This window comes from Dipodomys ordii, unplaced genomic scaffold (assembly GCF_000151885.1).
Source record: "Dipodomys ordii isolate 6190 unplaced genomic scaffold, Dord_2.0 Scaffold32, whole genome shotgun sequence".
Lineage (NCBI taxonomy): Eukaryota > Metazoa > Chordata > Mammalia > Rodentia > Heteromyidae > Dipodomys > Dipodomys ordii.
This window is the reverse complement of record NW_012267248.1, coordinates 6,392,393-6,419,818: the sequence shown is the minus strand read 5'-3', so window position 1 is coordinate 6,419,818 and position 27,426 is coordinate 6,392,393. Positions and strand designations below refer to the sequence as shown.

The 27,426-nt window shown below is 42.2% G+C and overlaps 1 protein-coding gene across 1 annotated transcript in view; it reads right to left on the bottom strand.

Moving 5' to 3' along the window:
• Positions 1–27,426, bottom strand: part of Ly86 (lymphocyte antigen 86) — a 49,701-nt gene that overhangs the window by 10,609 nt on the left and 11,666 nt on the right. Inside the window, exons 2-3 of the mRNA XM_013016730.1 lie at positions 13,615–13,701; positions 12,153–12,281 (exon numbers count right to left, since the gene is read on the bottom strand). Coding sequence (XP_012872184.1) covers positions 12,153–12,281; positions 13,615–13,701 — 216 coding nt within the window. The remainder of the gene's footprint in view (positions 1–12,152; positions 12,282–13,614; positions 13,702–27,426) is intronic.

The following is a 27,426-nucleotide window of genomic DNA, read 5'->3' as shown; positions in this document are numbered from 1 at the left end:
TGACCAACATCAACCCCTCTCCCTTCTCCTTCATCCTTACCACTCTCTACTGAGTTGATGGATTTAGTCTCTTTTCTTCTTGAAAGATTCCACACAGAAGGAGATTGTATAAGATTTGTCTTCCTGTGCCAGCCTAGTTTTGCTTACAATGATATTTTCTAGGTATATTCAGTTCCAGTTCTCAGGGCTTCTTACATGCTTGGCTTTCTTGCTCATAGCTAGCACTCTACCACTTGAGCCATGCCTTCAGTCTGGCTTTTTGCTGGTTATTTAGAAATGGAGTTTCATGGGCTCTTCTGCTTAGGCTGGCTTTGAACCTCCATCCTCCAGAGCACAGCTTCCTGAGTAGCTTGGATTATAGGCTGGATCCACCAGTGCCTAGTCAAATTATCATTTTTAATTATTTCATTTGGTGTCCTGGTTTGAGAGGTTTTTGGCGCCCCCCAGGCCTTTTAAAAATTAAAAACTTTTTTAGGGGGAATTCTGGGCTTTGCACATTTCTGAACCATTTTACCCTTGATCATATAGAGCCTTGGATTTCTTTTTATCTCTCAACCAACCCTCAGAAGTCTCAGACTTGCCTGACTGCAATGTCTCAGAAGAGTCTTACTGGGCCTCCCAGTCCATTGCAGGGAGTGGGCCTGGTGAGTGGTGAGTGGAACCCCAAATCCAATTTGCACCCATTGGACCAGCATTGGGCTGAGTCTCACGGACAGATTATTTTGGTGTCTGGGTCACAGCCCCTCAGCCCATGTTGGAAAATCCCCACCAGTGTGCTGGGAGGCAGCTTCTTTGACATCTTCCCAGCTCAGGGCTCTCAGCTGCCTGGGCATTTATTTGGCTTTGGAGGTGCCAATGGAACAGGGAAGTACAGGGAAGTGGAGTCCTGGGGAATGTTCTCAACTGAGTGTGTGTGTGTTGGGGGGGGTGTCATCTGACATTTAGGACAGTTTTTAACCACCCACTGCAGATCCTCAAGGATTCTGATGGACGGGGCGTCAGCTCCCTACCCTGGTGATCAGCTTCCCGTCAACACTTCTGAATGGCTTTTCCTCTCCTCACTCAGTTCCTCTCCCTCCTGACTTCCCTCTGCTTCATGCCTACATCTATCCAAATCTTTGCTAGGAGAAGACACTGAATGAGCATGTCCTGGTAGAAAGTGTCTGCTATGGTTTCAGTATGGGTCATCCTCACCAAATCTCATACTGGTCCCTGGTGTCATAGAGGTAGTGAGACTTTAAAATGCCTCTGGGTTAAGAGGAATCTATCCTGACGAAGCGATTGAGTCCTCCCGGAAGTGGGGGTCTGCTTTCCAGAGATTGGATTAGTTATCATGTGAGTAGGGCACTATTCAGCTGGGTGTTACCTCATGTTTCCTCTTTTTCCTGCTTGGCTGTGCTGTCCTCTTTATTATAAATCAGCATAAAGTCCTCCTCAGGTGCAGTGATTGGGTCTTGGACTTCTCAGCCTCCAGATCCATGGAGATCTCTTTTCTCTGTCAATTCTCCAGTCTCAGGTAGTTTATCACAGCTGCCAAACACAGACTAAAACCACTGCCTGCTTTCCTATGTACATCAACACTATCTTTGAGCTAGTTGAGGTACAAGAAGCTTGGCTACCAGTATGCTGTTTCTGACAATAGGGCCATGAAGCCTAGACATACATCAGAATGTTCTGGATGCAGCTCCCTGATTTTTGTTCCAACAACTAGCAAGGAGAATTTCCATGCCCTGCATTGTCCCTGAACTACACACTTTGGGAGAAGACAGAGACAGAAAGAGAGAGAGAGAGAGGCATACACAGAGAAACAGACAGACAGACAAATAGAGAGGCAGAATGAGACAGAAAACCAGGGACAGAGCAGAGAAAACCAAAGCTTTGCATGGAAGGGGATAAGGAACCAGCAATAAGGAAAGTGTGGTTAGAGGAGGAGAAAAGCATGTCTGGCCTGTTTTCTTCAGTCTTTTGGATGGACTTTTACTGCCTTTGAATAGTGGACCAGTGTGGTGCAACCTTCAATGAAAAAAAATGAGTTATTACAAGCTGGATTTGAAGATTGGGGGATGCCTTGACATATCAGCAGATACTTTATTTTGTGTGTGTGTGTGTGTGTGTGTGTGAAGACCAGTATCAGTCATTAGAACTTGCTCAATATAACTCCCCAATTGGGGCCAATGGCCCACATCTGTAATCCTAGCCACTCAGGAAGCTGAGAGCTGAAGATCTGGCTTGAAGCCAGTCTAGTCAGGATATCCATAAGACTATTACCTCCAATTAATCATCAAAAAGCCAGAAGTAGAGGTGTGGCTCAAGTGCCAGAGTGCCAGCTGTGCATGAAAAAGGTAAGGGACAGTGCCCAGCCCCTGAATTCAAACTCCATAAGCACGTACACAGAATATATTACTTCTAAATACTTCCTGGAAACACTCGGAATTTTGTGCAGTCCCTTTGACTGAACTGAGGGTGAGTGTGCTCTGGGACCCCTCAGTGGGATCTTTTTGGAATCACCACCATACTTTAAAGTTCAAAACTATGTAATAGGAGTTTGGATTACTTTTCTTCTGCATGGATTATCTTCGCTTGACCTCAGCCATGCTCCTTGGCTCTCTTCCCCTGTGTATTCAGCCAGGCTTGTGAAGAAGTCTTTACTGCATAAAGAGGCTTATTGTTATTGACAAATTGAAAACATTCACTGTGAACTTTCAATGGAGCTCTTACAAAATTACTAAATAAGACTTCTCAGCTGGGTGCCAGTGGCTTATACCTATAATCCTAGCTACTTTGGCAGCTGAGATCTCAGGATCATGGTTCAAAGCCAGCTAGGGCAGAAAGTCCATGAGACTCTTCTCTCCACTTAGCTATCAAAAAGCTGGAAATGGAGCTATGACTCAAGTGGCAGAGTGCCAGCCTTGAGCAAAAAAGCTCAAAGATAGTGCCTAGGATCTAAGTTTAAGCCCCAGTAGCAACACACACACACACACACACACACACACAATTCTCTTAGAACTAGGAGCCTGTAGTTTATACCTATAATCCTAGCTCCTCAGGAGGCTGAGACATGGAGAGTCACTGTTCAAAGCTAGCCCAAGCAGAAAAGTCCTTAGGATTCCATCTCCAAAGGAATCAGCAAAAGGCTGTGTTGGAGGAATGGCTCAAGTGGTAGCATGCAAAATACACAAGCTGAGCAAGTGTGAAGCCTTGAGGTCAAACCCTAGTAAAAGGAATTCTCCTAGGTTGATTAATTTGAGGCCCTCTACTCATACCTCTCTGATGATTCAGATTTATGCTCACTATCTCCACTCTTTTTCCCTAATAGTAGGCTGGTTTCCAACAGAGATGGTTTCAATACATGAGTCATGCCACTGGCTTTTGGACAAAGAGCTTCTTTTGTGGGTCGAGGATGTGGCAGGTGGGAGTTTCTGGGGAGCCTGGGAATTGGTGACAGTAATAGCCCAGTAGTCAGCCTTTGATGGAGCTTTGATAGAAAGCAATGATATGACCCTCTAAGACTCATATCTTGCCTCAGGCCCATGAGCAACTGTATGATCTGTGAAGTTCTCAGAGTTACATGACTTTTCTGAGGACATTTTAATCAAAACATGTCGACTTTGAGGTTTCCTTGGAATATATACAATTTTTTGCCTTCCTTACCCAGCATGCAGTAGTCAGATAAATTATGCTAGTTTTCTGGGTAGCAATGGTCTCCCACAGTCTAAACCCCAGAAACTCTGAACTTTTAATGTACATGGCGACAAGGTCTTTGCAGATATAAGAATAGTAAATAAAGAATTCTAAGATGGGGATGTTATCTTGCTCTACCCATGTGGACCAAGTATAATTACAAGAATCTGGATAAGAAGGAGATAGCACATCAAGGAGACTATGTGGAGAGAGGATGGCTGCTGTAGTGAGTCGAGGAGTCCAGGCAGCATGGAGAAAGCTGACATGGAAAGAAGACAGGTCCCCTTCCTCTGTGTTCTCCTAGGAGCACAGCCCTGTTGATATGCTGATCTTAGATTTCTGACGTCTAGACTAGAAGAGACTAAGTCAGCGTTGAAAACTGCTAAGTTTGTGATCATCATGACCGCAGCAATTAGAAACAAATACAGAGGTTTTTGGATTAAGAGGGAACAGCCCAGATGGTCAGCTTGAGAGGAGGTCATGCATGGTGATCTGTTTGGAGTTGGGCTTCCCATAAAGGGTCTTTGAAAATCATGCCATACATTTAATGTTGGATTTGAGCAGAAGACAAAGTCCTGGGGTTTGAGCTTGGTTGTGGGAGGAAATTTCTAGCATAAATGTCCATGAGTTCGGGACAGATTTAAATTAGAAGAGTATAGAAATACCAGGTCAGATCCCAATGCACCAGAACAATGTGCAAAGGTGCTAGTGTCCTGTATGTGGGCTATCAAATGTGCTAGCTGTGGGTACCTGGAACTCTAAGAGCTTGCATAGTAGCTAATGTGACAAATGAGTTCAACATGGAACTTAATTAAATGGATATGATTGAAACAGCCACGTATAACTTCTTGTTGCCATATTGGACAGCATAGTTTGGAATCAACATTAACAGAAATATAATGTGATTCATAAATGTAAGTCTAAATTTTCTAATAGGCATATTAAACAAGGAAAAGTAAAATGACTGAGATTCATTTGATGAAATATTTTGTTTAACTTGGTTATTAAATATTAGCATTTCGGCATAGAATGACACATTGTATTTATGATACACTTATATTCTGCATACTATTTTTGGCACAAAGTCTTTGAAACCAGTGCATGCCATAGATTTATCACATCTCACTTGGAAATGGGCACGGTCCAGGGGCTAAATGGCCACAGGTGAGTCATGAGGCTTCTTCTGGACTGAGCTGTGCCCATTGTTAAATCCTGGAAGGGAGGGCTAGGAGGTGAAATAATTTCTTTTCAATGTCCTTCTTCCTGCCAGGCCTATTTGTTATTGCTGCTTAAGTTCTCTTAGAGAAATACATAATTTCTGGCAGCAAGGGAAAGAATATTTAAATTGCTTTATTTCCCTACGAACCCAGTAGATTACTGCAGATGACCAGACTCAATATACAACTTGTAGAATGGTGAGCTGATTGGCTCCACTGGTATGGAAATGAAGACGTTGGTGATGGGAGGAAAGAGGAGAGAACTTGGCTTGATCTGCAGAACTGTAGGCAGCTCTGGACAAGAGCCGGCTGACTAAGGAGGTTGACTCAGTAAGCATGATAGAGGGCTGCGTCTCTCAGACAAGGGGGCTCCAGTGTCCATGCCCAGCTGACCTTTTGGGATGTTTACTTGCTTAAAATGCAAATACCTTTAGGACTGGTGGCTCATGCCTGTAATCTTAGCTATTCAGGAAGCTACAGTTTGAGGCTAACCTGGGCAGAAAAGTCTGTGAGACTTCTACCTCCAATAAACCAACAAGAAAAGCGGGAAGATGGGTGTGGCTCAAGTGGTAGAGCACCAGCTTTGAGCAAAGAAGCCATATAACAGTGCAAGGCCCTGAGTTCACTTGGCAAAAAAATGCAGATGTTAGTGACTATGGACAGATTGGTACTTTCTGGAAGATGTGGCTTGTCCTTTTTTTAAAAAAAATTATTGTTATTATAAAGGTGATGAACAGAGGGGCTACAGTTACTTAAGTCAGGTAAAGAGTACATTTCTTTTTGGATAATATCCCCCTATCCCTTGCTCCCTCTAGTTTTTTCCTCCCATGCCTACTTTCAAATTGTATAGTTCATTTTCAACATAGTGTCCAGTGAGTACTATTGCTGTATTTGTTTACCATTTTTCTCTCCATTTTGGTGGTCCTTCTTCTTAATTAGCTTTTTAACTGATTATTGTGTGAAAGTGTGTAAGTCACTGAATTTGACTGATAGAATTTCATAAAAGGATAAGGACTAATAAAGAAGGTTGAATTGTCTTAGGAACTTAACACTTTTTCTGGTCCTAGGTCATCATTAATTTTAGCCTTTTGTGTGTGTGTGTGTGTGTGTGTGTGTGTGTGTATGTGTGTGTGTGTGTGTGTGTGTGTATGTGGGTAGTGGGGCTTGAACTCTGGGCCTGGACGCTATCCCTCAGCTCTTCAGCTCAAGGTAAGCGCTCTACTGCTTGAGCCACAGTGCCACTTCCTCATCATTAGTTTTATTAAGATGGTTTCACTACTCACGGAATAAGTTGGCTGATGTCAAAGAATCATTTCAACATGCTCATTTCTAAATGCACCCAGATTTGTGGATGGAGAAGCCCAGAGCTGTTGGATTCCTTATCAGTAATGTATATTCTTTCATGTTGCCTAGAAAGGAAGAGTCCTCTCTTGCCTGGTCATTGCTGGTAGCTTTTCTAGGGTGGCCACTTTCCTAGGTCTGTGCTCTGCAGTTCATGGTAGGCATTTTCTGCTAATTCAGTAAGTCCATGAACTTTCAGCCATTACATCTGTGCAGGAGGAAATCTCCAGCTGCTTTAAGTTGGTCGACAAAGAATAAAACATGAAGATAAGAAAGGAGTTGGAACTTCACATTTCCAGTTTCATAGGAAATGCACAAGGGCCAGGAAGACTCCATATTTTGACAACTAGGGAATAAGCAGGCTTGAGGCAAAGACATCTTTCCTGCTAATTTTGAAGGAAAAGGCCTTAAACTTCCAAGGATCAAAGGAGCCTCCATTGCTTTTCCAGGTGCCTGTTAAAATGCATACTTCTGCTGGGTGCCCGAGGCTCATGCCTGTAATCCTGGCTACTCAAGAGGCTGAGTTCTAAGGATTGTGGTTCAAAGCCAGCCCAAGAAGAGAAGTATATGAGAGTCATATCTCCAATTAACCACTAAAAAGCCAGGAATGGAGCTGTAGCTCAAGTGGTAGAATATCTGCCTTGAGAGAAAAAGGTAAGGGACAACACTGAGGTCCTGAGTTTAAGCCCCCGTAAGGGCTCACACGCATGCGTGCGTGCACGCGTGCGCGCACGTACACACACACACACACACTTCTACTGTGAGACTAGTAATTTCTCAAAGGTCTCAGAGCCTTGTGTGTTCTTAGCTGTATGAAGTCGTTGTCACTGACCACCTGGTGGGTGTTTACTCTCCTAATCCCATGATAAGGCTTCACATACAATATCCCATTTTACCCTGATGAGAACCCCATGAGGTTGCTCACATTTTCCTTATTTGTACAGATAAAGGAACTGAAGCTCAGGGAGGTTAAGTAACTTGCTTGAGTCACAGAGGTGGGAAATGGAGGTAACATACCTTCTAGCTCTCTGTAGTCTGGCTTCAAAACCTGTGTCTATTCACAAAGCTAATATAGTGATGCTGTGGTCCCTGGACCAGCATCATCAACTCTGTCTGAAGACTTGTAAGACATGCAAGTTCTTAGGCTTCTGTCTCCAGATATGCTGAAACTCTGGAATGGGTTCTGTAATGTGCTGTTGAAGACAAATATTCTCCAAGCCTTGCTGAGGTATGTTCAATTTTGAGAACTGCTGGGCTGGGATTCTCCTCCTAGCGGCGAATGGAAACACTGCAGTATGATAAGGTAGGGAGCCAGGGATTATTTCTATCAGAATAATATTACTCTTGGTAACATCCTGCCTGCAGCTACAAAATGATAGTGGGAAATGTGATGGCAGGAGAAATGGTGCAATTTCCTAGGTAGAGAGACCTATCACTCTCTCCATGAGCCATGGGAAACAAAATCAAGACATTTGTCATGTGGGCTATTTACAGTGATTGATGAAGGATAAAGCCCATAGCTGGGATTAGGAGGGGACTCAGAATGCAGTACAGGGACCACTGGAGCAGAAAGCTCATAGCAACAGCGCTCACAGGAGCAGGTGGTCTAAAATGCCCCAGAAACAAAAGGTGCTAACAGTGGAACAGAGGTGACATATTTTATAATGGAGGTTTCAGACATAGCTGCTTAATCCCTTTCTGTTATGGCAGAAATCAATGAGCAAGTTCCCTGGGCTTGCATTTGTTAACATATACAGAGAACATTAAATAATTGAATAATGAGGCTCTTGACAGTGGTGCTACATTCCTGGCATGCTTTTAGAGGTTGTCGGGTTGTCAACATAGATTAATGCTCTTCAAGGTAGCCTTTATCTGAAAGGTAGGTTTTACCTTGTCTTCTCCTATAAGAGTGCAAAGTATAAGGAATTTTTGCAGAAAGTATTTATGAGAATTTTTTCCCAAATATAAGCCATACATAGATTGCATTCCTATCGTTCACCCAAAGATCCCTCCTCCCCTTTCACTAGCCTGTGGAAAGGAGCACATTGAAACAGAAATAATAGAGAAGTCAGCCAATGGAATTTGAATTGCTGATTTAGATGGAATGGTTAAGATTGGATATAGACATTTCAATTTAGAAAGCTCTGCAGTTAATGACACTCAGGATTATTATGTGCAAATTGTTCAGCAAGAACTGGGAACAAACAGGAAAATGCCATTGATAAAAGAAAGGAAGAAAAACTAATAGCCAGCATGAACATTCATTGTAACCATAGTGGTGGCTTGACTTATTTGCATATGTAAAATCAATAAATATTATAATCCAATCCTTTAGATGCTGTCAGGGACAATATCTGCCTTATGGGCAGTTATCATGCTAGGCTTTAAATATAGCTCTTAGGGGATCTATGCTGCTATACATTGAAATTCATCTAATTATGATATATTCCCCACTTTGGACAAGCACTTAAAGTAGAAAAGTTCAGATTTACACAAAAGATAAACCAGAGAGCAATTATTCCCTGAAGAATTCTTTGCTTGAAATAGCTCTTACCGTGATATTTTCTTTCAGTTACAAGCCTTTAAAATTAATGCAAAATCCAAACCTATTTTTGTCCTATAACGTACATAGAGTAAGAACTGAGATATGTCCATATTTGTTTTACATGTTTTGCAATAGAACTTTCTTCTACATTTCTGCTGAAAACTGGCTTTTACAGGAATGGTTGCACCATAAATCAGCAGTTCTTGTGGGCATCATTGTCTTCTCTGGGCTTCTGACTAGGTAGCTCATCATAGGAGGAGCTCCTAGTAAAGAAAACTGCTCAACTCATAGACAGGGAGCAAGAGAGAGAAGAAGGAACAAGGTTTTATAATCCTCTGAATTCACACCTCTAATGACCTAAGGTCCTCTCACATGGCTCTACCTCTCCCAATACCACCATCCTGAGGACAAAGTCTTTTAACAGTTTGGCCTTTAGACTATCTATCTATGTATCTATGTATCTATCTATCTACCTACCTATCTATCTACCTATCTATCTTCTATGTAATGCAACATGAGTCACCTAATCTAAGGGAAATAGGAAAGTAGTCCTTTGTTCAATTTCCTGTTTGTATTCCAACAGTGGAATCCATTGGGAGCCAGCTCCACTTCAGGCTGTTCCTCTTCATTGAACACAGCACAAAGGACAACTTGAAGCTGTTGCTTGTGCATCTGTCATTTCCTCTAGGCAATCAGGATATCCTCAATTATGGAAAACATTTTGTCTTAGCCTTACTAGAGCACTTGGTACAGACTAGGACTTTGCCATTGTGGAAGAAAGTAAAATAGGAAGGAAAGGAAAGAAAAAGGGAGGAAGTAGATAGAAGAAGGGAGGGAGAGAAGAAAGAAAAGAGTAAACAGAGAGATAGAAAGGAGGGAAGATAAGAAAGGAAGTAAAAAGGAAGAGACACAAGAGGGAAGGGCTGGAGTGAGGAAGGGAGGCAGGAAGGGAAAGTAGAAGGTTTTAGCTAGGGCTTTTGGTTGGTCTAGATGAGGGAAGATAGAAAAACGTTAATAGAGGCAAACTAACAAGGGTTAACCATGGTGAAGCAATGCGTGAATATACTCAATTCATAAAGAATCTTTCTAGGAAGTTGATAGAAAACTGGTGGAAGACATATTCTATTGAGTTAGCTAAAAGGAAAAAAATATATCTTAATTTGAAACATAGCAAGATCAGTGAACAGCAAGAGTCCTTAAGTGATTTTAAAAAATAAACTTCTAACTTAAAGATGCATTTATTTCTTTCCATAGATTCCATTGTTCGTTCATTCATCCCAATGTAAAACTAGGGGTTGGGAGCGACCTTGACAAGGTCTAGGCTACTAGTCCCTTACCAGCTCTGTAATCTGAAGTTTAGAGATTGCTAAAGCTCTGTGGCTCAGATTTCATATCCATGGATTTAGAATATTAATGGATTTACTTATAAGGCAGGAAGTAAATGACTTAATGGATGCAAGCTTCTTACAACAGAAGCTGGTACAACTCTGGATAAAGTTAGCTGGTTCCTCTGTGTGTCTGTGTGGAGCACTCCCTAAGTACTAGCCACAGCTGGAACAGAGTCAGCCTTCATCATCTACAAGTTCTACATCCTTGGATTCAACAAGTCATGGGGCAAAAATATTTGAAAACCAACAGAGTCACCTACCCATTCACCAACCCAAATGAATCAGCCAACCAACCAACTATCTAACATTGTTTCTGTATTAAACATGCAGGCTGGGTTTTTTGGCATTATTTTCTAAACAATACAGTATAGCAACTATTTACACAGCAAGCATTTACATGTTAGTAATCTAGAGCTGATTTCAAGTATACATTAAGGTGACCACAGATTCTAAACACTACTATTCATTTTATGTAAAGGGACTGGGCATCCATGGATTTTGACATTTTCAGGGATCCAGAGACCAGCTTCCTATGGGCACTGCTAGATGATTGTATGGGCACTAAAGAGACAAAAGTGACTCTCAGGAAGCTCACAGATGGTGTGGATGACAAGTGAGGTTCAAAGCCTGTAGTACAATGCATTCAGTGCTGCAAGACAGCAATCTGCAAACCCCCATGATGCACTGGGTTTCCTTCTGGTCTACCTTCCTTTACGTTCCTTGTTTTCTTTTCTTGCAGATATACTTCGTTCACCTGAATCTCTTGGACTAGGAAAGAGTCTCCAATGTCTTCTGCAGCTTTCATTTAGAAAGGATAAGGTCATTTTTTTTCAAGGACTCTTGCTGCTGAAATCCTTAGCTTCCTTGAGTAGAGAAATGGGCAAGAGGATGTTTCTGGAGTGTGAAGTTGAGTTCTACTCCCTATTGGCCAGTAAGAATAGAATGGAGGCCCTGAGTAGGAGGGAATGGCTCTTAGAGAAGGCCATCAGAGAATAGATAAGTTTTCATTAAACAAAGGAACATTTTGAAACCTTAGCCTGACTCTCAGGAGAGGATGAGGAGGAGTGGAGAGGAAGGACGGTTAACATTCTGGCTTTCTAGTAGTTGATTGGAAAAAAGAGTCTTACAGACTTTTCTACCTGGGCTGGCTTTGAACATTGATCCTTAGCTCTCAGCCTCCTGAGTAGCTAGGATTGCAGGTGTGAACCACCAGTCCCTGTGTAGTAGGATTCTTCATTAAGAAAATGGAAGCAATAGCCTGAAGCTTTTAGCTTTTCTGCTTTGAGTCTAGCTATCTAATATCTTTATCTGCCTTCTACTCCGATGGGGAATGGCAATGACAGAATGCACTTTGGTTTAGTTTCCTTCTACTTTGTTTCATTTTTCAGAGTTCATTATGATATTGAGGAGATCCTGCCACTAAAAAAAATGGAGAGTAGGGGGCTGGGAAGGTGGCTCAGTGGTAAAGCGCTTGCCTTGCATGCCTGAGGCCCTGGGTTCGATTCTTCAACACCACAAAAGCAAAAAGAAAAAAGCTGGAAATGGTGCTGTGGCTCAAGTGGTAGAGCGCTAGCCTTGAGGTGAAGAGCTGAAGGACAGTGCCCAGGCCCAGAGTTCAGGCCCCACAACCGGACTCCCCCCCCCAAAAAATGAGAGTAAACCTGGAAACTGGTTGAATCCTCATGAATTTTTTTTGAAACTGTGGGTCCTTTCTACTGCCAGCCTTTGTTTTTTTGTAAAAATAAAATAAAAATAAAGTGCCACGCACAGCAACAATTTTGTCTGAAATTATCTCATGCACCATTTCAGTTTGGTATTCATAAAAGCCCTGTAAAGTAAGCCCCTGGATGGATTTTCCTGTTCTTTTTATATATCAGGCACTGACAGATGAAGTCAAGGTTGCCATAGGTGAGGGGCTGAGCAAAGCACTGCTCCGGGCTCCTGACCTCAGGTACAGGTTATCAGCAAGGGATGGCTTACCTCCTTTCCTTCTTCCACAGAAAGAAAACTTGGGCAGATCCTCTTCACAGACAGGATAGGAAAAATTCAAAATTGGAGAGCCTTTAGTGACCAGAGCTATGTCAAGGAACAGCTCTCTGATGTCCTCTCCTAAAGAAACGAAGAACAATGCTGTTACTATATTTCTCCATATTCAAGGCAGTGAGGCTCCTAAATTGTGGATTCCCCTTCTTCTCTTTGTGAATAACAACTTCCTCCTCCTCCTCCTCCTCCTCCTCTTCCTGCTGCTGTCTTGGGCTTGAACTCAGGGACTGGGCCTTATCCTTGAGCTTTTTTTTTTTTTTTCTCAAGGCTCAGCTTTCTTCTTTTCTTGGCAAAACAGCATTTGGACTATGCTACAGGGGATTACAACCAGCACCTTGGCTGTAAAAGTGGCCCTTTGCCTGTTTGGGGCAAAGTAACTCACTGGCCATATTCCTCATTCTGGAACAGGGTGTCTGCAATCTGCCTTCTAGAACTTTTCAAGAGACATAGGCAGTAGTGGGGTAGGGTGTGGTCAAGCCACAGATTCCCAGTATGGTTGTGGGGACCACCATGGCACACATGATGCACTGGGAGCTTTGGTGAACTTTCTTGTGGCTTCTGGTTCTTTCTGCATTTTCCTTTGTCTGCCTGCCTGCCTGCCTGTCTGTCTGTCTGTCTGTTGTCTGTCTGTCTGTTGTCTGTCTGTCTGTCTGTCTGCCTGTCTGTCTGTCTGTCTGTCTCTCCCTTTTATTTCTTTCCTCAAAGCATTTTAGGTTTGAGATGCTGCAGACACTGTATAAAGTTTTACTGGAGTTTGTTGATTAAGGTGGGGAAGAAGGATTTCACACATCTTTGTCTGGATCAAGGTTTAAGAACTTGCATTAGCAATCCAGGAAGCAAAATAATGCAAATGATAAACCACATTGCTGGAAGGAGGGGACAGATTTACATGTGGCACAAATAGCCAGGCTAGGGCTCTGTCTTCTGTAAACATCAATAGTTGTTCTCTTTCTTTCAGCCAGGGCAGAAAAATCCATGAGACTCTTCTTATGCCCAATAAATTACTCAGAAAAAGCCAGAAGTGACGCTGTGGCTCAAGTGATAGAGCAAAAGAATCTCAGACAAAGCCCAGGCCCTCAGCTCAATTTCCAGAACATGGGAAAAAAAACCCAAAAACAAAACCCTTTCTTTTTTTTGTGTGTGCTAACCTTACTGATTTCAAGTGTTTATATAATCCAAACAAGTGTCTGGAGTCTTTTTAGTGCAAAAGCACAGTCTTAAATGAGAGTTTTATACTACCTAGGTTTTACTCTGGGAAAGGTCTGAAAATGAAGATGGAAACAGTTTATTTGGGAGTATAGTTTAGTCAGCTCTTAACAGTGGATGCAAGTCAGCTGGCTGTATACAGCAGGAAGAAGCTGTGCCGTGCTTTATTCCAAAGTACTGCTTTTTTACTTACTCAGAATGAGTCCAATTCTAATGTTGAGATTTTGTTTTAATTGTTTGGAGCACTGGTCAATAGACAAGCCAAAATCCTGTAATGGATCTGCCAAGAAGAAAAAAACATTAAATGGTCTGAAAACTCATGATCAAAATTCAAACCAATTACATGAATTGTGTTTACCCAACTATTAGTATTTTATTTTATTTTTTTTTTGCATATGCCAGACTGGGGCTTGAACGCAGGGCCTCTATGACTCTGCTTTTTCACTCAAGGCTGGCAGTCTACTGCTTGATCCATACCTCCACTTCTAGCTTTTTGGTGTTTAATTGGAAATAAGAGTTTCAGGGATTTCCTTGCCTTAGTTAGCTTCATACTGTGATCCTCAGCTTTCAGCCTCCTGAGTAGCTAGGATTATAGGCAGGAGCCACCGGCAGCCTAAGTCATTAATATTTATTTAAAAACATAGACCTCACTATTTTTTTAAATTTTATTTTATTGCAAAGATGCTGCACAAGGGGTTACAGTCACATGAGTGAGGAAACAAGTACATTTCTTGTCAAACATTATTTCGCCCTTGTTTGGAGCTCTCTATTTTTGATGTCTGTGATGTTGTCACTGACTCCCTCTCTCACTCTGTCCAGTCAAGGTCCTGTCCACTCTCAAAGCTGTCCAATGCCATTGATCAGTGTAGTGTTCACTCTTGCCCTCCTCCCCCAGGGTCCCAATTCATGAACTAAGTGCTGTGTCTTGAAGGTTGAGTTTCAGTTTTATTTCTTAAAAATTTACTCAAATTTCATCAATGAAAATTCGGTTATCATTTGAGTTCTTTCAGTTCCTGAACTTTTGGCCTTAAAATGACTCATTGATTGCATAGACCATCTCATAAAATATTTATTATTGTAATTAAAGGCAGCGGGAGAAACGTGCAAAATTTCAGAGTTAAGACCTTTCTTTGTAGTTCTATTTGATCCTCTTCTAGTCCATCCCATTCAATGTAATAATTTTCTTCTTTTTATCTTTCACTCATAATTTCCTGCTTATTTAAGAGACTCCTATGGCTCATCCATGCCTCAGAATGAAGTCCAGAGATGACACATTACCACTAATATATTGCACATTAAGTCTATTGTCTACTCCTTGAGACTGGCTAGTGCCTTATACACCCAGCTGGGACCTTATTAAAAAATATAAAACAAGCCATCCCAGACAGGTAACTCTGTGACACTCTTATCTCCAATTAATCACCAAAAAGTCACAAATGGAGCTGTAACTTAAGTGGCAGAGTGGTAGCATTGAGCAAAGAAGCTCAGGGATAAGGCCTAGACCTCGAAATCAAGCCTCAAAACTTGTGCACACTCACATAAAAATAACGAAAGCAACAAGCACTGGGTATAGAGTTCAAGTAGTAAAGCAAGGCCCTGAGTTCAAACCTCAATACTACAGAGAGAGAGAGAAAGACAGAGACAGAGACAGAGACAGAGAGACAGAGAGAGAGATGGAGAGAGAGATGGAGAGAGAGATGGAGAGAGAGAGAGACAGAGACAGAGAGAGGGAGAGAGAGAGAGAGAGAATGGGAATAGAGGCCAGTTACTAGATAATGGCTGATTCATCTGTATCTTCCCAATTATGGATAAACAAGTTTCTGAGGAAAAATAAAAGAGGCTAGCTGTATACTGCTTAGTTAATTGGCAGCTACAGAATTCTATTGCATGAGTGTTAATATTTTAAAATATAGGAAGAATAAACTAAAGGGAAGAAAAGGAAATAAACCATTACTTTGTTACCAGAAAGAACATCATTGTTAGCAAGCAAGTCGGCTGTCTTTCTAAGGAAAGGCACATAGAAGCAGAAAGACAGATTGCTTAAAATGTCCTGAGGGCACTGGTGCACTTTCTTAACAGTTATTTTGAGTTTTCATGTGAGAGTGATACTTTTTGAGCTTGCACATGTCTTTTGCAACTCCATCATTTCCTCTCCATCCTCCATCTCCCCTCATGAACTCATGCTCTGTTCTTCCTTATGTTTCCACTCCAGCCCTTGGCAGGCTCTGTGTTACATTTGTTTGTTTCTATACCTCAGCCTTTCCTTCACTGATGCTGCAAAGGCAGGCTCCCAGCACCAGAGGCATCGTGGGTAAGATTACACTATGAGTGCTGGCCACTGTAATCCTAGTTGCTCAGGAGGCTGAGATCTGAGGATCATGGTTCAAAGCCAGCCTGGGTAGGAAAATCTGTGAGACTCTTCAATGAGTCAACAGAAAACTGGAAATGGTGAGGTGGCTCCAAGTGGTAGAGCACTAGCTTTGAGCAAAAGAGCTCAGGGACAGTGCCCAGACAATGAGTTCAAATCCTACAATCAGAAAAAAAAAAGATTACACTAACATCCCAAGTCATTGTTTATGGAATGAATATGAAAGAGTATTTGGAGTTAGTTCAGTGGGAACCTTGAAACAGAGTTTCTCAGCCTCCTCATTACTGTCCTGCTTTAGATAATCTTTCCTGTGGGACTGTCTTGTAGGCTTTTCTGTTCAGTAGCATTCCTGGGTCTACCTACTAGGTTACCTGTCCTCTTTCTTTCCCTCCAGTGTAGCAACCAGAATGTTTCCAGGCAATGCCAAAGTCTCCCCCCCTGCAGCTGGGGGAGAGAGAGAGAGCAAACTCACACTAGTGAAGTATTGCTTTTAGGAATTACTTTTTCATGCTTTCCCTGTGCAAATGCCTTGGGACCACCTACCAAAAGAAGACGCAATGGTTAGGTTTTTTTTTGGTTGGTCATGGGGCTTGAACTCTGGGCTTGGGCATTGTCCCTGAGCTCTTCAGCTCAAGGCTAGCATTCTACCATTTGAGCCACCTCACCATTTCCAGTTTTCTGTTGATTCATTGAAGATAAGAGTCTCACAGACTTTCCTACCCAGGCTGGCTTTGAGCCAGCGCCACTTCTGGCTTTCTTGTGGTTAATTGGAGATAAGAGTCTCATGGACTTTTCCGCCCAGTCTGGCTTTGAACCATGATCCTCAGATCTTAGCCTCCTGAGTAGCTAGGATTGCAGGCGTGAGCCACCAGCAGCTCGGCTTGGGTTACATTGTGAAGGAAGTTTCTCTAATATGGTTTAAAAGGTGGTTGGAAAACCCTGAAAATTTGCCTTAAGAAATGTCCTGCCCTCCTCCTCCTGCCCTCCACCCGCCCCCCAGCCCCAGTATTGGAGTTAGAACTCAGGGACTTGGGCTTGATAGGAAGGAGCTGAATTTCTGTGGCCTTTTTTTGCTTTAGCAACCTGAAAAATATTTCAGGTTAACTCTTACGTTTTTGTCCAGGGCTGGCTTCAGACCTTAATTCTCCTACTTAAAACTACCACATAGCTGGGATCATGAGTGTGTGCCACCATGCCTGCCTTTGATGAGATGGGGTCTCCCTCACTTGTTCTCAGGGCTGGTCTTGGAGGTCAAAACTTCAGATCTTCCCAGCAAGCTGGGATTATGGGTGTGAACCACCACTCCTGTTCTCAAGTATCTTCTAATACACATAAATCAGATCACCTGATTCTGAATCTTCTGAAAAAAATGAAAGCTTAATGAGACTTGGTACTCCTGGGCTGCGAGGGCAGAGATAAATGTTTCCTGCAGAAACTCCATTAGAGAGCAGCAAATGAGCTATCGAAGGAGGTCAATGTTCATCATGAAATATGTGATCTGTTCATTCTGAATCTTTCTTTTCTGGTCTCTGTACTATTCCCTCTTTCTGTCTGTTCTTTCGATGTGATGGCTTCAGCTCAATGGCGGACAATATTATAGTGAGTGAACCCAGAATGCCCTGAATGATCCCAGTTGCCCCCACTCCCGGGGTTCCCTTCCTAGAAGGAAGGTATTTAGGAGGACTCGCAGATAGCTGAGTGCCAGTCCTGCTGTGGGGAGGAGGAGGGTGGTAAAAGCAGCCAGCAGCACCAGCCTTATGTGCAGAGTGCAGCCACAACCAAATCCTGCCTGTGTAGGTTTTCCTGCATATTCATGGAGTGGAGCTGCAGAAATAAGCTAGGCTTACAGCAGGACCTCAATGAATCCCAGCCCCAGAGCCTTTTTCATACCTCATTAGTGGATTCTGGTCTTGGGCTGGCTGTACTTGGGCTGTGGTCCGGGGGGCTGACACAGCTTCCTTGGTAATTTCTAGATACTGTGGGTGTGGGAGCTGGCAGTAGGGAGAAAGCAGTTCTGAAAATGCAATTCCTGGAAATGCAGTTCCTCTGCAGAGAATGTGGTAGAGGGCAGGAAGGCAGGAGCACCCTGCTGGGATTCTGCATGATGTCAGGGAGCCCTAATGGGTTCATGTACCAAGTCCTGGCCTCTGCATTGCTGGTGGGGTGGTTTGAGACCTAGATAGGTTGCTGAATCTCATGGAATTACTCCTAGTTGTTATGTCTTGGAGCTCTGTGGAGTTTTTTCTTGCTAACATTATAGGTTGATAATAATTATAGATAGACTCAGGGAAGTTTTATTGTAAAAGCTTCCATATAGAAGAGACCAAACCAGGATATGGGCATTGCTACCATTCAAGAGATTCATTTACATTTCACCAGTGTAATAAAGGTGTGTGTGTGTGTGTGTGTGTGTGTGTGTGTGTGCAGGTACATGTGCTATCATTTGGATTTCAAAAAAGGCCAGAAATCAGCCTACCTTTTCCTATAGCTGATGAAATTCTCAAAGCAAAGGCACTGTGAAATTAGCTGACATCCTTCCAACTTCACTACCACCTTTTCCCTCTTTCTCCTCCTCCGCTTCCCTGCCCACTCCTCCTCCCTCTTATTCCCTCTGCACTCCTCTTACTCTTAACTCCTTTCCAGCACTTAGCCTGGAACATAAGTGTTCCTCTAACATTTCCTAACCATCATGGCTTCCTGTGACTCACCTGACTTTCAGAGCTTTTATTGCTTCCTGTGTATGCTATTAGCATAAAGAACCCTGACGCAGGAGAAGGTCAATGTCAAGAAAATGTGTGTACTTGGCTAGTTCCCAGTAAGGTGAAAAGTCTTGTGAAAAGCTTGTACCTCACACTTCCTGTTTCTGCACCTTCACAACTGGCTCAACCACAGTTTTCTGGATGGCCTGAGGTTTCTTACCTGTTCTTTCTCTGGTCCTCTCTGCCATCCTCCACATCATACCTCTACCTTTCCTATCAGTGCAGACACCATGCTCCATTGCCCTCCTCTTAGAGTCTACCAGAGGTAAGCTATAGAGACTAGGAACCATGTTTTATTTATTTGTGTTTAAATCACTAATATCTGTTTCTTGTGGGCCTGCTCAATAATATCGACTGGTTGGATAAATAGATGGAAAGCAGCAGAAGAGGTGAGGACAATGAACTTTTATTTCCAGCTTTGACTTTGATGGGTGCCAGCAATTACTTGGGAAACCTGGGTGCGAGGCTAGTGAAATTCATCTCGTTTGCACACTTGGTAATGCTCTCTGAAAACTGCTAGGAAAGTCACTTTGCTTTGAAAATAATGGGGGAATTTACTTTGGGACTTAGAATGGACTTCCTGAACGTAGGTACACAGCTAGTAATCTGAGGTTAAATAGTAGCAGATACTCATTTTTGAGAATTCTAAGTAAAATAATCAACAGACACAGCTTTTAACTTTGTCATTTAGACTGGCTGGCTACCAGTTCTGCAAGCTCACACTCTGTGTGTGATCCAGATCTCATTGTGCACTGGTTTGCCTTCTTATCTGGCTCTGTTTGGACTGGGGTGTTTTAATTATTCTTTTGTATGAATTCAAAGGTCATTGGAAAACTAAAAGAAGATGGTGCATATGGCTTTGGAAACTCATTACCATCACACTTGTTATCAGCACAATACAAGATAAACTTCCATCTTCTCTGTACTTGAGTCTACTCTATTTCTTCCACTCCACACTTCTACTTCTTCTCTGCCATTGTCAAGAAAAAAAAGAGTAACTTAGAGTGTGGCAAGTGTATTCTAGTTATGCTTTCGATTATTTCTTTATCTCTTCTTTTTTTCTACCTGTCAAATCTCATCTCTATAGAGTAGCAGAACAAAACCAAAACAAGATCATTGTTTCAAATAATAGCAGCTTTGCTCCCAATCAAGTCTCTTCTGCCAGAGTTACTAGGAGTTGACTGATACATTCAAAGTTGTGTATATTATACCATATTGTATTCTAACTGAGATTTCTAGATGCTTAAACATGGTTCTTGATACCAAATGCAATACAAATAGAATTTAGATGGTTACAACAGAGTAGCTACTGTTAGTGAAATAAGAGATTAAGAGCTTTAGTGCTGGGCTGGGAAGGTGGCTCAATAGTAGAGTGCTTGCCTTGAATGCATGAGGCCCTGGGTTCGATTCCTCAGCACCACATAAGCAGAAAAAGCAGGAAGTGGCGCTGTGGCTCAAGTGGTAGAGCTCTTGCCTTGAGCTGAAGAGCTAAGGGACAGTGCCCAGGCCCAGAGTTCAGGCCCCATGACTGGCAAACAACAACAACAACAACAAAAACAAAAACAACTCTAGTGCCCTGTAAGCTTTCTGGTAATGTGGTGAATAGCTTTTTCTTTGGGGCAGTGTGGGGGGCTGTGGGGCACAAAATGGGAGAGTGATTAATTGGAGATAAGAGTTTCATGTCTGGGGTTGGCTTCGAACCATGATTCTCAGATCTCAGACTCCTGAGTAGCTAGGATTATAGACATGAGTTATTTGGCTTTTTTTTTTTTTATGCCAGTCCTAGGAATTGAACTCAGGTCCTTGAGCATTTGAGCTACAGCATTATTTTTAGCCTTTTGGTGATTAATTATAGATAAAAATCTCATAGACTTTTCTATCCCCTCAGCCTTGATTTTCACATCTCAGCCTCCTGAGTATCTAGGATTACAGATGTGAGCCACTGATACCTGGTTAGATGTGTTTTTGAGGGTGAAGATGGTTGCAGAATTGAAAATCCTAGGTTCTTTACTTGTTTCCAACTGTGAAATAAATGGAAATCATTAACTCATTAGTTCTGCCTTTATGTTGACCAATTAGAGGAGGAATCTGTATGGCTCACTCTGTCTTTTCAATCTAGTCTTTTAGAACAAAGTTTGTTTTCTTTGAGCATGGGAGGTTTGGACCATGCATGGTACAATAGTCTGTTACCTGAGATTCCACTTTATATGGTTTTCATTATCCATGGTCAGCTGAAGTCCAAAAACATTGGAAGGAAACTATTCAAAATATACAAAACACACATTTCACATTCATGCCATTTTGGATGCTGGGAGAAAATCCCAAGCCATCTGTCAGGATATGGGTTATCTCTTTATCCAAATCATCTACACAGTATGTACTACTGACCCATTAGCCAGTACCTGTCTGGATTAGCAAATCTATTGTCAATATATCACAGTGCTTGTGTACAAGTAATCCTTATTTGACTTAATAATGGTCCTAAAGTGATGCAGGACCAGGCCTTACTTCTTGCATTAGTATGAATCAAGTGGTCTATAACTCTGATCCACTTTTTGTAAACTCACAATGCTTTGGAAAGAAAAGCAATAAATTATTGTTTGCAAACAGCTTGATCAACCAAAAAAAATAATTGTCCCTAAGCACAAGATTGGAAATGCTCTCATTTTGATTATGCCAAAGGGAAGTTGTTAAGTGTTTCCTCCAAGTGAAAAAATAAAACCTGTTCATTTCATAAAGATGTTTTCTTGCTGAGATCTGTGCTAAGAATGAAATGTTATCAGGCCCAGCAAGCTCTATGGTTTCAGACATCCATGGAGGGCTGAGAACCTATTTCCTGACAAGAGGGGCCTACTAGAAATAGGGTTGCATTGAACTTGATTCTGTGGTTAGAGATGATATTTCTCACCAGTTCTCAAACACAGCTGTATGAGAAGTACTGTAAAATACCCAGGCCTGAGTCTCACTCCAGGTGCTCTGATTTAAGGTGTTGGGTGCTGCCTCAGCACTGAGAATTTTCGACACCTCCAAGTGATTCTATTATATACTTTATTTGGAAACACTGTTAAAATCCAAACAAATTTTTCTGCCAATTTCCCAGGTGTGTGATCTAATGGGTGAGCCCCTGAACCCACAACACATCACTCCAGTCTCAAAAGTTAACCCTTCTGTAGATTTCATAATGAATCTCTTTACAAGTCACTGCTAACTTTAATAAAATTTATGATGTAGGAAGCTTCAAGAGAAGTATCAATTGATTACCTGTTCCTGGATTACCTGTTCCTACCTTTTCTCATCTTGTAATCTATTGTCTATCTCTTGAAAAAGAGCACCTGTTCCTTCAATGCTGAGGAGTTAGACTAGACTGGACTTCTCCTGGGGCCTCAGCTAACTAACTACCACCAGTGACTCCACCAGAATTCTCCCAGGAAAGACAGGGCTTTGCTTAGGTGCAGTTCATGCAACTACTCCAAAGAGCTTTGTTTCCATTGAGCATCAGCTCCCTAAACAAACATGATCATGGCATGGAAAGATTTGAGATCAGGATCTAAGGATAAAGAAGACAGAGGTAAGAGGAGGAATGGTGAGAACCAGCAGAGGTTGGTGAAGAATCAAACATTAAAAAAATGTGGAGAATGAGGGAGAACTGCAGAATTTTGGCAGATGTTAGTAGGAGGCATGGAGCTTGGAGAGCCAAGGCTACAGACTACTCCTGAACCCTGGAGTCTGGGGCTACCTGCAGAGCCCACCAAAGTGCACTTGGCTGTGGAGCAATCATTTGTGGGTGGTGCTTGCCTGGCCATGCACAGACTGGAGGTCCCAGAATCACCTGCAGAAGGATTGTGGGAAGGCCAGGAAATGGAGTCTATTTTTGCTTAGTATCAGGAAAGCTGCTATGACCATTCATTTTGTAGGAACAACATTTTCATTTCTCTGGAATAATGCCCACGAGTGGGATTGCCGGGTAAAAATATGGTATGTTGGTAAAAATATGTTTAGCTTTGTCAAAAATTCCCCACTGCTCTCCAACATGGCTGTGCCTGCACGGATGTCCTCTGCTAGCAATGAAGGAAGGATTCAACAGACAGGGACTCTTGCTGGACAAGCTAGGTGCTGAGAGAAAAACTGAGTCTCTTGGAATCCAATGTAGGGTCAATAACTTGCATACCCACTGAGTCCTAAGGAGTCTGACAAGCCTTCTTTGTGACATAATTGGTACCAAAGTAGCTATGTTGCACTGTCGGGGAGGGGACAGCAAGGTGGCTTGGCACAGCTGGCGTCTTTGCTTAGCTACCTTCCTTTATTTCAAGGCTGAACTCAGGACCCCTGAGGTAATCGGCCCCCCTCTGAAGCCTAAAGGAAGAGTGTTAATTGTCGAGATTTGTCTCCCAAATGCTTTCTAGTATGAGATCAGTGTTATCCGTTTTTCTATTTTTCATCCTACTCTTCCTGTGCCTGGTAATGAATTGTTCACTGCTGTGTCCAATCCCCCTGCCGGCCTGTAGGAGTTAACAAAATCAATTTACACATTTCCTAAGAAGCAATCCTGTCAACAGAGGTGCTTTGCCACGAGCCTCCATTTCCACATTAGTGCATCTCAGTGGGTGTGAATGTGGCTGCCTCTGATTTAAAAGCCAGTGGGCTCAGAAGTCAAGAAACATTAGAGACTCAGGTTTTCCCAGAGGATACGAGGCTCAATATCTCCCAAACATGGAATCCCAGGCATTCTACAGACTACATGGAGTCCTTCAGAGAAAGCAAAGAGAATGCTCAATGCTAGGATGACTTGGACTGAAATTCCCAACCAGTTCACCATTATTTCTTGCATCTTGTGCCTCACTGAAAAGGAACCTAAGTAAAGTTTTTGGATTCTTAGCTCAGCAAGAGAGATCTCTCTGCCAAGAGGAGGAGATATTTCCATTGGAAACTCCACACTCCTTGTTTGCATATTATCTCTGATGTGACATAGAAAATTTGGGAATGAGATCCCATGAGTATGAATAATATGGGATTCTGAGCTCTGGCAAGTCAATGTTGGAGAAGCGAAGAACTGACTGCTGTAGGCTGCAAAATAAATTCTTAACTAAGGAAATATTCTTTCTCTCAAATCAACACATCTTTGTGCTGTTTTCTTCTTTATTAGAGGGCTGAAAAAAGTTTTCTTAAAAAGCGAAGAGAATCACACCAGAAGGTAAGATCAAGATGTGTTGTATTCGACAATTCTTATAAACTACTCAGAGATAATAATGTTTTTAAAGTAAGAGGTGGTCACTAAAAAAAGGTGGGGAAAAATAAGGTAGGAAAGTTAGATGCTCGGGGTTCAAGTCTGTAATCGTTGCTACTCAGGAAGCTTGAGATTTGAGGATTCTTGCTTGAAGTCAGCCCTGGCAGACAAACCTAAGAGACTCTTATCTCCAGTTAACCAGCAACAAGGCAAAAATTGAGGTGCTCTTCAAATGGTTGAATACCAGCCTTGAGTAGAAAAAGTGAAGCAGGAATGTGAGACCCTGAGTTTCAGCCCCAGTATTGGCGTGCATACACACACACACACAAACACACACACACACACAAACACACACACACACACAACACACCAGTTAGAAACTGGGTTTTGGATGAATATATGAGAAGAGTACACCTACAGACAGCCTCTTGAACTTGTTCTACCTCCTTCTGTGAGACAGAGGGTTTATGGGTTTGTGGCAAAGTAGTTGTGGGTCTCTCTCTCTCTTGCTCGCTAGCTCACTCATTCTCTTGATACTGTTTTCTAGCACTGTGAATGTCCACTGCTCCTGGTAAGGAGCCCCCTGGGGGCCCTGCAATCAAGTGATATGCACTAGGCCTCCTGCTTCTTCTTGGGCATGTGACTTTTAAAACCTCAGGGATATTTTTTTGGTGGGGGAGGGGAGACACTGGCAATTTCCTCCTTAGTTATCTTTTGAGAACATAAATTACACAGGAACTTTATTTTTAATTTAGTCAAGCTGAAGCCAAGTGTGAAGTGGAAAGCTATTGTTTCTTTTGGAAAAATGGAATTCCTGCCCACTCCCCGCTCTATTAGAATTGCACACAACTCAGGGTTAGTCAGACTAGAATTTGGTCTCTGCAGTCTCAAGGTTTCTTGTATTTCCCTTATGGAGCATCCTCCATCCAGTGATCTAGACTAGGACAGACAGCCCCAGGGGAGGGGGAGGGAGGGGGAAGAAGGGCTTGGGCATTCATCTGAAGGCTGAATTTGATAGACTGTAGCAAGCTTTTCTACACATAGACTGCAGACCAGAAGAAGCAGACTCTGGTATTAAGATTTCAGACTCTGGGGGCCCTGAGTCACCTGACATATTTTTATCAAGTCTCTCCTGTCATGGTAATTTGTTTACTACAAACTATAATAGACCTTAAGAAGGCTTATGTCACAGAAGGTCCCAATCTTTAAATAGGTTTTTGCTTTCAACGTTGTGAATAACACACACACACACACACACACACACACTCACACACCAACTCAGCAGTTCCTATTCATCTATGGTTTTATTTTATAGTTTCCACAGCAGCCCAGAGATATTAAGTGGAAAATTCCACAAGTAAACGATTCATAAATTTTAAATTGCATGCCATTCTGAAGAGCATGATGAAATCTGTTGTTCTCTTCCTCATTAGAGGGGTGAATAATGGTTTTGCTAAAAATATGAAAAGAATCACATTGAAAGGTAAGAAGTGGACATGAAAAATAAGGTGGGGAAAGCTGAACCCTAGCTACTCAGGAAGTGAGATGGGACCTTTCCCTCTCCCTGGGGACCTGAGTCCTCCCCTTGCCTAGTGTATGCACACCAATGTGCTACCTGCCTGTTAGTCATTCAGTAACAATCACAGTTATTGGAATGATTCCTCAAGAATCACAGGGCTTATAGACACATAACCCTTGCTTCTGAATGGTCCCCAAATGTAAGAGTATTGTTGCTAGCAATTTTATTACAGTGTATTATTATAATTACTGTTTTACTGTTCATCTCTATGGTGACTATTTATAAATTAAATTTACCTTCGGCATATATGTGTAGGACAAAACACAGTATATACAGTATGTAGTACAACTCAAAATTTTAGGCACCCACTGGGGGTCCTGGGACATATCCTCCATAAATAATAACAGAAGAAAATTAAATGTCATTTCCATGTGAAGTCTCTAATGGGTTTATACTTGTTGATACTCCCCAAATTATAACTGAACCTCATAGATTCTTTGTTTATACAAGAGTCTAATTCTACAATGTCTTCAGTAAGAAGGGATGTGGGCAAATCAGCTCAAGAAAACTTCCTGGAAAGGATTCTTTGCACTTTGGAGAGATGGGTGTGAGGAGATAGTCTGATCTTGGCTTATGTGATAGTTTTGGCCAAGATTGGGCAAGTTCCCATGGTGCTTTTTATACTTGCTTGGGACGCTTCAACCAGATTCTGCTGCAGGTGAGCTTTGTGACTGAGGCTAGATGCATTGTCGTTCTTGCTCAGTGGCTGCTCTTTGGCACAGGGGAGCACTTGCATGGCAGCTCTGAGGATTAGCCTGGCTGCATAGTTTCCATTTCTACAAGAAGCCCTGAAGTCTGCCTTGTGGGTGGCAGGATGCTGACCTCTCCCTGTAGAATGCCAGACTTATGGGGAAATTAGCCAGCGCAGGACGCCTTCCCCCAAACACAAATGTTTCAGACCATCCAAACCTACAACTCTGCTTCTCAAGATATTATGAGAACATGTAAGAGCTGCTTTAGACTTCTCAGCCTGGGGTAGGGCATGTTTGCCTTCCCTCATAGACAATGAGAATATGACTGAACAGACCAACCCCTGCTACATTTACACTACCACAGAATGATGAACAGACAGGATTGAGAGATCTGTAAAGCCCATCTGTAGAAGAGGGAGAGTGGATTGGGATTGAGCACTCCAGTGCCTCATCCTTTTTTGATTGGAGACAGAGGCATAAACAAAACCAGGAAGTTGCTGGGATAGGAGGAAAGGCAGTGTCTGCTGTTTTGAGTTCTTGGAGATCTCACCTCTGTGGCTGTGTCTCTAGGAATTACTTAGCAGGCATATCGGGTGCTAACAGAGCTGGGAAGGAAATTGGGTCACATCCTAAGCACTAGATGTGTGCAAAACCTCATTCTTTGTTATTTGGAAATTCAGAATGCTGTTAGCCATATGGACAGACCAGAAAGAACTGTGTGTTTTCTTGATCTTTGAAAGTAAGTAGGAATGAAAACAAAGAGTTATAAAATGAGCCAAGTAATCATGGGGAAAAAAAGAATAGGAGAACTGATTAGCTCAAGTGGTCCCATATTAAAAACAAACAAAAACCCAGCGGAAACCCAGACCAGCACTTAGCACCAGTAATGGCATGGAACATCCAAGCAGATAGCTCAATGTTAAGTCCTAAGATAAGGAGTTACCTAATTGTTGCACTGTGCAGACAACATCTGCCCCTTCTTCTCAAACAACCTTTCTGATTGTGTGTTGAGATGAGCAGCCTAAGTTCCCAAGGAAGTTGGTGAATCAAGGTATAACAAGGGCAGGACAATGAGTTAAAAGACAATGACCCCAAAATGAGAGAGCACATCATTTGAAGAGACAGCCCCAAAGCAGAGAGAATGTTGTGAAAAGAAGAGTCCTCTTCTTAAGGTCAGAGAGGACACCATTAAGTACAGAGAGATCAATTTGATGACTAACTACAAGACTAGAATTAACTAGATGGTAATTCAGAGCTTGTATCCTCTGCTGACCTGACAATCTTTCTCATTTTAACCTTTTTCTAAAGAGCACAGAAAGGCAAATGTATATATATATATATATATATATATATATATATATATATATATATATATATATATAT